This window comes from Bubalus bubalis, chromosome 17 (genome assembly GCF_019923935.1).
Source record: "Bubalus bubalis isolate 160015118507 breed Murrah chromosome 17, NDDB_SH_1, whole genome shotgun sequence".
Taxonomy (NCBI): Eukaryota; Metazoa; Chordata; class Mammalia; order Artiodactyla; family Bovidae; genus Bubalus; species Bubalus bubalis.
The window spans coordinates 60,871,908-60,884,246 of record NC_059173.1 but is presented as its reverse complement, the minus strand read 5'-3'; the positions used below and the strand labels follow the sequence as shown (position 1 = coordinate 60,884,246).

Sequence of the window (12,339 nt, the reverse complement as noted above, 5' to 3'; positions counted from 1 at the left end):
AAAAGTAAAATAAAAATTAAGAAAAAATATTTCTCTTACATCTTTAGGGCCACTACAGCAAAGCTTCTGAATACTTTCAGCAAGCTTTCAACACAACAGCAGACATAATGAACATATCTCTGAAGGATGAAACTAAAGTGCATTATGGAATCGCAAAAGCTCATCAGATGATGCTGACGGTTAACAGTTGTATAGAATCTGCAGACCTCACCAGCCTTGACTACCTGCTGTCATGGAAGGAGAGTAGAAGCGACATTACACCTGATCCAACTTCTGGTAAGGCATTGCTGTTGTTTGTTTGTTTGTTTCAATTGGAGGATAATTGTTTTAGAACGTTGTGTTCGTTTCTGCTGTACAACAACGTGAAACAGCTGAAAGTATATATATATCCCGTCCCTCTTGGGCCTCCCTCCACTCCCCCGCCCACCCATGTCATCACAGCGCACCGAGCTGAGCTCCCTGTGCTGTCCAGCAGCTCCCCACCAGCTCTGTTTCACACATGGTAGTGTATGTATGGGAGAAGGCAATGGCACCCCACTCCAGTACTCTTGCCTGGAAAATCCCATGGGCGGAGGAGCCTGGTAGGCTGCAGTCCATGGGGTCGCTAAGAGTCAGGCACGACTGAGCGACTTCACTTTCACTTTTCACTTTCATGCATTGGAGAAGGAAATGGCAACCCACTCCAGTGTTCTTGCCTGGAGAATCCCAGGGACAGAGGAGCCTAGTGGGCTGCCGTCTATGGGGTCGCACAGTCGGACACGACTGAAGCAACTTAGCAGCAGCAGCAGCAGTATATGTACATCAGTGCTGCTCTCTGTCTGTCCCAACTGTGTCTCCTTCCCGCACTGTGTTCAGCTCAGCTCTCTACATCTGCATCTCTATTCCTGCCCTGCAAATTTAGTTTCATTCATACCCATTTTCTCGATTCCATATATATGTGTTAATACACAATATTTGTTTTTCTCTTTCTGACTTGCTTCGCTCTGTACAACAAACTCTATATTCATCCACATCACTACAAATGACCCAATTTTGTTCCTTTTATGGCTGAGTAATATTCCATTGTGTATATGTATCACAACTTCTTCTCTGCGTTTTGAGAACACGGTAGATTTTTGTATCATTCTTAAAGGCTAAGTCATTTTCATTATAAAAGTTTATTCAACCATTGGCGATTTTAATTTTAGTGGTAATTTTATTTTTATTCATTCATCACTATGTGAATGTTGAATGCATTTTCATGCTATATTGTAACTTCAATGTTTAAGGAAAGCGTACAGTAGTGATAATGACTTATTCAACTTGACAAATTACCATTTTTTCAGTTATCTTAAATACTCAACAGTAGCTACTGATCAGATGTAAGGAATATGAAATAGGTTTATGTTTTAAAAAATGTTCAGTGTTGTACCTTACTGACAAGAGCAAGTGTACATAGATGCTAATCAGTAGTATACTCTTACTTTTATTATGATAGTCAGTTTTCCTATCTTTCTCTAATTCAGTTGTGACTATTAATTGACAAAAAATTTGATAGTAATTTCTCTTAATCCTACTTTTTCCTACATAATCACAAGAATGTGATAATTAGTCAGAATAGTCTATTAAAAACAAATAACTAGAAGTGGATGTAAGGGTCGATTTTATATATCAACTCGACTGGGTTCTAGTCCCCATTTAAGAACTTTAGGACTTTTAAACAATTTTTTAAAATGCTGCCTATGAAAGACCTTTGGATTACATAACTATTTGCTTGTAAATCAGATTTTTAAAGCAAAATATTTTAAATGTTTGGGAACTCAAATCAAATTGTAAGTCAAAATTTCATAATGTAAAGGGGCATCTCCTGTCTGTATTTTAACTTTTTACACAATTTTTAGAGGTTACTTTCCATTTACAGTTATAAAACATTTATAAAATATTGGCTGTGTTCCTCTTGTTGTACCACATATTCCTGAGTCTCTCTTACACCCAATAGTTTGTACCCTTCACTCCTCCACCCCTTGTGGCCCCTTCCCCATTCTGCTCATCAGTGGTTTGTTTTCTGTATTTGAGAGTCAGCCTCTTGTTTGTACTATTCACTAGTTTGTTGTGTTTTTCACATTCCACAGGTAAGTGATATATATGGTATTTGTCTTTCTCTATATGCCTTTACTTAGAATGTCCTCCAAGTCCACCCATGATGCTGCAGAAGGCAAAATTTCATGCTTTTTTATGACTGAGTAGTGTGCCTGTGTGTGTGATGTGTGGGGAGCTACTTGTTCTCCATCCCATTCATCTGTTGATGGACACCTGGGTTGCTTCCATGTCTTGGCAGTTGTAAATAATGCCAATATGAACACTGAGCTGTTCTTTTAGAATGAGTGCTTTTTTAGGCTATGTATTCAGGAGTGGAATTGCTGGGTATCTCCTATTTAGTACCCTTTTTTCCCCTTAGGTCATTTACATGAAACAATAATTTGTTCAGCTGTTTCTTTCCTCCATAGAATAAGTAGTAAATAGTAGTACACTTGGCACAAAGAAATTTTATTGACTCTTTTACATCAATAGAATACTGCTTTGTGACTATCTGTCCTCTAGGTAGAAAATAAGGAAAGGTCTCATTTAATAGAAGCACAGTAAGAGGAAGCAAGATGAAATCTTCAGAAGTGGATGGCTTGCTGAATTTCAATGTGCAATTTCAAGTGCTCAAAAAATATTTATAGTCAACAGTTAACTTTCACATAATACTTTGCTTATTCGGGATGTTGTCTTGTCACATATTTGGGCATTTGTTCTGTAGTTTAGAATTATTTTCCCTTTAGTCTTTCACCTTTTCTGCCCAGGAGCTAAAGCAGTGAAATTATGATCCATTTATTAGATTACTTGTTTTGACAAATGGTTTGGTGCAAAATAAGTTGAGTTACTCACATTTTCAGATTTAGTTGGAATAAACTATAACCAACACAGTGATAATCATGAAAAAAATATATACTCCTCAAAACTAGCTTCAGATCAGAGTCATGTGTTCTTTATTGCAGTCTTGTTTTTGGCTTTTTAAAAATCTCTTTTGCTTTGCTTTAGTCTATAAAGCTACTTATGTTTCTATTCTTTTTACATTTTATCTTCCCTTTTTTTAAAATTTTATTTTATTTTTAAACTTTACAAAATTGTATTAGTTTTGCCAAATATCAAAATGAATCCGCCACAGGTATACATGTGTTCCCCATCCTGAACCCTCCTCCCTCCTCCCTCCCCATACCATCCCTCTGGGTCGTCCCAGTGCACTAGCCCCAAGCATCCAGTTAAGGGCATGTTGTGTTGTGTTCTAAAGGGCTTAAGAGCAAACAAAAATGCACTTCAAAATATTGTTTAGACATATAAAATACAAACAAAAAGCAAAATGAATGAATAAAAACAAACACATAGATATAGGGACAGAGTAGTGGTTGGTGGTGGTGGTGGTGGTGGTTTAGTCACTAAGTCATGTCCAACTCTTGCGACCCCATGGACTGTAGCCCACCAGGCTCCTCTGTCCATGGGATTTCCCAGGCAAGAACACTGGAGTGGGTTGCTACTTCCTTCTCCAGGAGATCTTCCGGGATCAGGAATCAATCCTGGGTCTCCTGCATTGGCAGGTAGACTCTTTACTGACTGAGCCATCAGGGAAGCCCTAGAATAGTGGTTACCACGGGGAGGTGGGGGAACAAAATGGGTGAAGGGGATCAACTATATGGTGATGGACAAAAACTAAATTTTTGGTGGTAAGCATGCTGTAAAGTATACAGAAGTAAAAATAGAGTGTTCTACATGTGCAACTTATGTTATAAAACAATGTTACCATAATAAAAAAAAAAAAGTATTATTCAGACAGTAAAAATTCAGCTATTCATGTGGTGGAGAAGATTAAATTCTCCATAACTGTATAAAATTATACCCCCTTATTGATTCATTTGACCAAAACTAGAAATTTATGCCTAAAGGAGCTATATCATTATAAAAGTGAAAAATAATAATCTTTCAGATTCATGGCAAATGAGAATTCACATACTACTGGTATAGTCAACATTTTTAGTGGTAGGTATTTTGTTTGTACATAAAACCTGTAGGACATTATCAAATACCTTGTTTGTTTTACACTAAAATTTTGTTGTTTCTAGTCACTAAGTCGTGTCCAACTCTTTTGCGACCCCATGGCCAAAGCCCGCCAGGCTTCTCTGTCTATGGGATTTCCTGGGCAAGAATACTGGAGCAGGTTGCCATTTCTTTCTCCAGGGGATCTTCCTAACCCAGGGATTAAACCTATGTCTCGTGCATTGGCAGGTAGATTCTTTACCATTCAGCCACCAGGGAAGCTCCACTAAAATTTTAAAATGCTTCAAAATTATTTCTTAAACCATAACTCTTTATTATTCTGTCTTTGCTCTGTTTAAAAATTTTCATGGAGCCATTCCTGTTCACAAGTTAAATACAAGCTTCTCAACCTTTTTGACCACCTCCCTCCCCTGTCCACATACACACCATAACCCTATTATTGCCTTACGTTCAGCTAAGGCCAGCCCTCTCTGGGGAAATCTCACCCACCTTGAAAGGTCCTTCTCAAATACTGAGATCTTGCCTCATTCTCTTCTCACTTAATATTGTTTCTCCTCTCTCTTCTCATATTAAATATCATCCATTTCTCTCCAAGTATTTTTCATGTGTCATATTCTGCATCTTATCATGGCCATTTCTATACTTGCCTTGTCTGCCTGATCAGAGTAAGAGTCTCTTGAAATCAGATTCAGATTCTTGATATTCCCTACAAAAGAAGACATGTCTGACACCTACTAGGTACCAAGTAAATATTTGTCAAATTAAATGGAATTCAAAGTGTGTGTGTATGCCCTCGGTATGAGCTAGTTTGTATTAACTACTGATGAAAACAAGATTTGTGGTTCCCTGTCTCCTTGGAAAATATGGGGGAAAAAACTGTAATGATCCAATACTGTATTTTTGATTTACCATCCAATTATGACATGAATGGAGGATAGCACCAATATGATATTGACAAAATGAAGAAATAGGGAAATATTATTTGGAAATCTGAGGAGCTTTTAGTTTTTCAAATTTTGCCTTTCTTCTCTGAAGAGGCATCTTTAATCTTACTATTGAGGGGTCCCAGGTATTCAGTAAAAAGCAGATCAAAGATTCGAAAGATACATTATAAAAGCTGTGAGGTTATCTTCACCTCTGAGACTTAACATCCTCCAAACAAATCATTAGCTCACAGAGCAGGCAATATTCTTTTAAGCAAAGGAACATGACCTCCTAAGGGAATAGAGCCGTGAGAGCACTCAGGTCTCTAGATAAAATAGAACAGCAATTCACCAGAATCACCTCTCATCTCTGTGTCTTTCAGAGGGAAAATAGCAAATATAGACACCTCTTTACTCTTCTAATACATTTAGATATGGTGGGAATGATTTAACATTCCTCCTTCCTCTACCGATAGTAAAATAAGAAAAGATTCTCCTCCCAAATTTGAGAATTTAGAAGGAATCCAAATTTTATTACAGTTCAATAGATTTATTCAAATCTGAAGCAACAGAAATCATTTGACTCTGGAAAGCTTAATCTCAGAATTTCTGCTGATATCTCCACAATATAGTTTATTTTCCTTACCAGAAAGTATCTGTACCATCATGAATTTTTTTTTTAATGAAAAGCTAATTCATCTTGCCTTTTGGAGATCACAGACCCCCATGAGGAGCAGTGACACAGAAGCTCAAGCTTTCTTTATCCAACTTAATAGAACTGTTAACCTAGAAATGTGATTGTGCATGCTGCTGCTGCTGCTACTGCTAAGTTGCTTCAGTCGTGTCCAACTCTGTGCGACCCCAGAGACGGCAGCCCACCAGGCTCTGCTGTCCCTGGGATTCTCCAGGCAAGAACACTGGAGTGGGTTGCCATTTCCTTCTCCAATGCATGAAAGTGAAATGTGAAAGGGAAGTCGCTCAGTCGTGTCCGACTCTTAGCGACCCCATGGACTGCAACCCACCAGACTTCTCCATCCATGGGATTTTCCAGGCAAGAGTACGGAAGTGGGGTGCCATTGCCTTTCACCTTAGTCGTATCTGACTGTGTGTGACCCAATGGACTGTAGCCCACCAGGCTCCTCTGTCCATGGGATTCTCTAGGCAAGAACACTGGAGTGGGTCGCCATGCCCTCCTCTAAGGGATCTTCCCGACCCAGAGATCAAACCCGAGTCTCTTATGTTTACTGCATTGGCAGGAAGGTTCTTTACCACTAGTGCCGCACTTCACTGATGATACCACTATCGTGGCCTTCATGCACATTCTTACTGTAACCAAGTGTAAATTATATAAGGTAAATAGGATACAAATCCTCAGCACAGAAATAGGTGAACACACTGGCTAGTCAGTAAAGATACTTACTGTTTTCTACAAAAAGGCATGTGAAGGTTTCCTTGAGTGCCAGAACTATCATCCTAGTTTTATAAATCATTTAATATTCTTAAAGGAAAACAATAAAAAATCTTGAATTTGTCTCCCAGCTTTGGCTTGTGTTGGCTTAAAGTGTGGTTCTTGGTTTAATGTCAAGCCACATTTTCTCACCCTATCCTTTTTTTTATTTTTCACTGATGACTTCATTCATTATAAAGAATATGAAAAAGCCACATTCACATGTGTGTCTCGTGTTCTTATACTTTGATTGCTACTTCTGGAGGGAGACATTATGAAGTTAGTCAAAAAGTCAGCAAGCAGGTTTTACATCATCCTACAGTCACCCAGGATGACCCGTTGCAACCTCTCTCCAATCATGTGTTCTAAAACATGACACATAAAAAGATTCTAGTGAAAACCATGGCTGAATCAATGCTCAGCCTACTGGCAGCTTAGTATCATTGAGAGACACTGTTACTCAAGAATCTGATGACCTGGGTCCTAATACCACATTGAGCATTAATCTGCTTTGTGACTTTTGGCAAAAGATTCAAGTCTCTTTAGCCTGTTATCTCAGGTTCAAAATAGGTCATTATAAGATTCCTCTGGAACCGACCATGGTTCTACCATAAGAGCATCTTCTAAATAAGTAAGATATTTTCTAGTCCTTAAAAATACAATATAAATCTTCATGAGCATTTTATCTGTTGTTTTTTCCCCATAAACCCTGGTTTCTGAGAGTTTCCACAAGAGGTAATTTTATTATTATTATTATTATTATTATTATATGAAGTAGCTGTCTGAATGCTAGGTATATTATTTGACCCTTCTGCTAGAATTTATAATAAAGGAGTTTCTAGATATCAGATATCACATGCAATCTAACTTCTCCCTGGTTGGCACTGCTGAGGTTGCTAAACATAGTTAACCATTTTATATACAGCCTTTCAATTCATCTACTATCATCAACCTTATGTCATACTTCCCCTCAGTATTTCCTCAGCCCCAACATCTTCCCCACCATTTGTGAAGCTTCCAGTTCCTATACACACCTGCCTCTCTGCTCATCATTGTCCCCTCTTCATGCACTTTAGTCTGTGGCTATCTCTGAGCCCCTAAATTTGATACCACCCCTACAGTCTCACTTAGTCGTGTCCAGCTCTCTGTGACTCCATGGACTATAAAGTCCATGGAATTCTCCAGGCCAGAATACTGGAGTGGGTTTGAATGCTGAGTTTTAAGCCAGCTTTTTCACTCTCTTCTTTCACCTTCATCAACAAGATCTTTAGTTCCTTTTCGCTTTCTGCCATTAGGGTGATATTATCTGCATATCATGGTTGATATTTCTCCCAGCAATGATATACTCTGCATATAAGTCAAATAAGCAGAGTGACAATATACAGCTTGACATACTCCTTTCCCAATTTGTAACCAGTCCATTGTTGCATGTCCAGTTCTAACTGTTGCTTCTTGACCTGCATACAGGTTTCTCAGGAAGCAGGTAAAGTGGTCTGGTATTCCCATCTCTTGAAGAATTTTCCACAGCTTGTTGTGATCCACACAGTCAAAGGCTTTAGCATAATCAATGAAGCAGAAGTAGATATTCTTCTGGAGTTCTCTTGCTTTTTCTATGATCCAATGGATGTTTGCAATTTAATCTCTGGTTCTTCTGCCTTTTCTAAATCCAGCTTGAACATCTGGAAGTTCTCTGTTCAAGTACTGTTGAAGCCTAACTTGGAAAATTTTGAGCATTACTTTGTTAGCATGTGAATGAGTGCAATTGGGTGGTAGTTTGAACATTCTTTGGCATTTCTCTTCTTTGAGATTGGAAAGAAAACTGACCTTTTCCAATCTTGTGGCCACTGCTGAATTTAAAAGCAAGTGTCAAATGGATCAAACTGTTTCTAAGTATCTTAACTGAATCCTAGAACAAAGCTCAAGAATATTTCTAGGAATAAGAAATATTTAGCACCCAAAGTAAAATACAGGGCTTCCCTGGTGATTCAGTGGTAAAGTATCTGCCTACAATGCAAGAGAGGGAAGTTTGATCCCTGAGTTGGAAATATCCCCTGGAGAAGGAAATGGTTACCCACTCCAGTATTCTTCCCTGGGAAATCCCATGGACAGAGGAGCCTGGGGAATTACAAGTCCATGGGGTCACAAGAGTTGGACATGACTTAGCAACCAAACGAGAAACAAAACAAAAGGTAAAATACACAGTATCTGGCATCCAATCAAAATTATGTAGACACACCAAGAAGCAGATATAACTCATAAAGAGGAGAAAATATATAAATAGAAACTAACCCAGACTGTGAAGAAGGCTGAGCACCAAAGAATTGATGCTTTTGAACTGTGGTGTTGGAGAAGACTCTTGAGAGTCCCTTGGACTGCAAGGAGATCCAACCAGTCCATTCTGAAGGAGATCAGCCCTGGGATTTCTTTGGAAGAACTGATACTAAAGCTGAAACTCCAGTACTTTGGCCACCTCATGCGAAGACCTGACTCATTGGAAAAGACTCTGATGCTGGGAGGGATTGGGGGCCGGAGGAGAAGGGGACGACAGAGGATGAGATGGCTGGATGGCATCACTGACTCAATGGACGTGAGTCTGAGTGAACTCTGGGAATTGGTGATGGACAGGGAGGCCTGGGTGCTGCGATTCATGGGGTCACAAAGAGTCAGACACGACTGAGCAACTGAACTGAACTGAACTGAACCCAGACATGCAACAGATAATAGAATTAGTAGACCAGGACAGAAACAGGATATTAAAGCTATATTCCATATATTCAAGGATATAAGAGAAAGATTAGACATATAGAGTCTGGAAAGATGTTAAAAAGCCAAACTGAATTTCTAGAAGTAAGAAAATGCCCAATATGAATTAAAAAAAAAAAAACAAAAAACTTCGATGGATTAGCAGCAGATTTAGATAATGCAAAGGAAAAGATCAGCTTTGGAGACATAGCAATAGAACTATCCGAAATGAAATACAGGGAAAACACACTGAAACGATATGAATAGAGCATGTTAGAGAACCATGGGTCACTTCAAGAAGCCTAATGTGTGAGTAATTTGGAGACCCCCCAAAGAAGAGGAAAAGAAGAGGGACTTGAAATGTATTTCAAAAATTAATGAAAGGCTGATTTTTTTATGAATTTGATGAAAACTATAAACCCACAGATCTAAGAAGCTCAATTAACCCTAAGCAGAAAAACATTAAAATTAAACCAAGGAGCATCATAATCACAGTGTTTAAAATGAGTGATAAAGAGAAAAATCTTAAAAGGTCCTTTGTAAAAGGTGAGGTGGAACAAACACAATAGGACCTGAAATCTCTCTGGAACCATGGAAATCAAAAGAGAATAAATAAAGTAACTTAGTCAAAGTACTAAAAGAAAAAAGGACCATCAAAATTGAAATTCCATACCCAATGAAAATATCTTTCAGAAGCATAGGTAAAATATTTTTCCAAGCACACAAAAGCTGAGAAAGTTCATCTCTAACACACCAGTATGTGAATTCCATGCTTAGTCGCTCAGTCATGTCCGACTGTTTACAACCCATTGGACTGTAGCCCACTAGGCTCCTCTCTCCATAGGATTTTTTTCAGGCAAGAATAGTGGAGCGGGTTGCCATTTTCTCCTCCATGGAATCTTTCCAACCCAAGGATCAAACCCTTGTCTCCTCTGTCTCCTGCATTGCAGGTAGATTCTTTACCTGCTGAGCAATCAAGGAAGCACAGCAAATGTTTCACTCCAGGCAGAATAAACAGGAAATCTAGTTAGAAACCTGGATGTACATAAAGCATGAATAAGAAAATCTTCTTTTTAAAATTCCTTGAAAAAATAATGGTTGAAAACAAAAGTAATAAAGTATTGAAGAATTTATAACAAATATGGAATTCAATTCAATTAAATAGAGAGATCTTGTTTTATAAAAAGTACTTTCAGTTTCAACCAGACAGATAACTGTCAACTTAAGGACCACAATATCTCCATATTTCAACTGAATTTCTTATTGCTCACCCCATCAGTCTTGTTGTGAGGAAGCCCCTGTTTTAGAAGCATATTCTTATTGCCTAGTGGCCAGCTCTCTTTAAAGGGAATTTATTTTGATTTCCATCTTGTTTTTTCTTGGATTGAAAAAAACAATCTGGCTTAGGATAAGTGATCCATCTTTATCTGAATATCTTTTTGCCTGAAATCATCCCAGATGATTTGGCCCACAAAAAGGCCCACAAAAAGCCTTCAGTGTAGGCATTGTGGATTTCAATGGCTTCCTTGTGATCTGGTGTGATAACTGTTTCGGGCTCCATGTACGCATCTGTGACTTCAGAACTGCCATCAACCATTTCTCCAAGGAGCCCTAACAAAAGCAAACTTTGAAAAAGCAGTCACTAAAAATCAAAAATTACTTAAAATTAATGATCCTAAATATGTATCCACTTGGTGATACAGTTGCAGAAAAAGAAAATATTCTAAGTAGCTTTAATTTTTTACATATTTCACCACATTTTATTTATTTTAATATAAATTTATTTATTTTAATTGGATGCTAATAACTTTACAATATTGTATTGGTTTTGCCATACATTGACATGAATCTGCCACAGGTGTACACGTGCTCCCCATCCTGAACCCCCTCCCACCTCCCTCCCTGTACCATCCCTCTGGGTCATCCCAGTGCACCAGCCCCGAGCATCCTGTATCATGCATCAAACCTGGACTGGCGATTCGTTTCACATATGATAATATACATGTTTCAATGCCATTCTCCCAAATCATCCCACCCTCACCCTCTCCCACAGAGTCCAGAAGACTGTTCTATACATCTGTGTCTCTTTTGCTGTCTCACATACAGGATTATTGTTACCATCTTTCTAAATTCCATATATATGCATTAGTATACTGTATTGGTGTTTTTCTTTCTGGCTTACTTCACTCTGTATAATAAGCTCCAGTTTCATCCACCTCATTAGAACTGATTCAAATGTATTCTTTTTAATGGCTGAGTAATACTCCATTGTGTATATGTACCACTGCTTTCTTATCCATTCATCTGCTGATGGACATCTAGGTTGCTTCCATGTCCTGGCTATTATAAACAGTGCTGTGATGAACATTGGGGTACACGTGTCTCTTTCCCTTCTGGTGTCCTCAGTGTGTATGCCCAGCAGTGAGATTGCTGGGTCATATGGCAGTTCTATTTCCAGTTTTTTAAGGAATCTCCACACTGTTCTCCATAGTGGCTGTACTAGTTTGCATTCCCACCAACAGTGTAAGAGGGTTCCCTTTTCTCCACACCCTCTCCAGCATTTATTGCTTGTAGACTTTTGGATCGCAGCCATTCTGACTGGCGTGAAATGGTACCTGATTGTGGTTTTGATTTGCATTTCTCTGATAATGAGTGATGTTGAGCATCTTTTCATGTGTTTGTTAGCCATCTGTATGTCTTCTTTGGAGAAATGTCTGTTTAGTTCTTTGGCCCATTTTTTGATTGGGTCATTTATTTTTCTGAAATTGAGCTGCAGGAGTTGCTTGTATATTTTTGAGATTAGTTGTTTGTCAGTTGCTTCGTTTGCTATTATTTTCTCCCATTCTGAAGGCTGTCTTTTCACCTTGCTTATAGTTTCCTTTGTTGTGCAGAAGCTTTTCATTTTAATTAGGTCCCATTTGTTTATTTTTGCTTTTATTTCCAATATTCTGGGAGGTGGGTCATAGAGGATCCTGCTCTGGTTTATGTCAGAGAGTGTTTTGCCTATGTTCTCCTCTAGGAATTTTATAGTTTCTGGTCTTACATTTAGATCTTTAATCCATTTTGAGTTTATTTTTGTGAATGGTGTTAGAAAGTGTTCTAGTTTCATTCTTTTACAAGTGGTTGACCAGTTTTCCCAGCCCCACTTGTTAA

General features: G+C 38.4%; 1 protein-coding gene across 2 annotated transcripts in view; it reads left to right on the top strand.

Annotated features, from left to right (window-relative positions):
• The window catches only part of TTC29 (tetratricopeptide repeat domain 29), a 271,190-nt gene that overhangs the window by 153,832 nt on the left and 105,019 nt on the right, over window positions 1-12,339 (top strand). For both annotated transcript variants that reach the window (XM_044930502.2, XM_006065705.4), the window contains exon 11: window positions 48-276. In XM_044930502.2, the coding sequence (XP_044786437.1) occupies window positions 48-276 (229 nt within the window). The remainder of the gene's footprint in view (window positions 1-47; window positions 277-12,339) is intronic.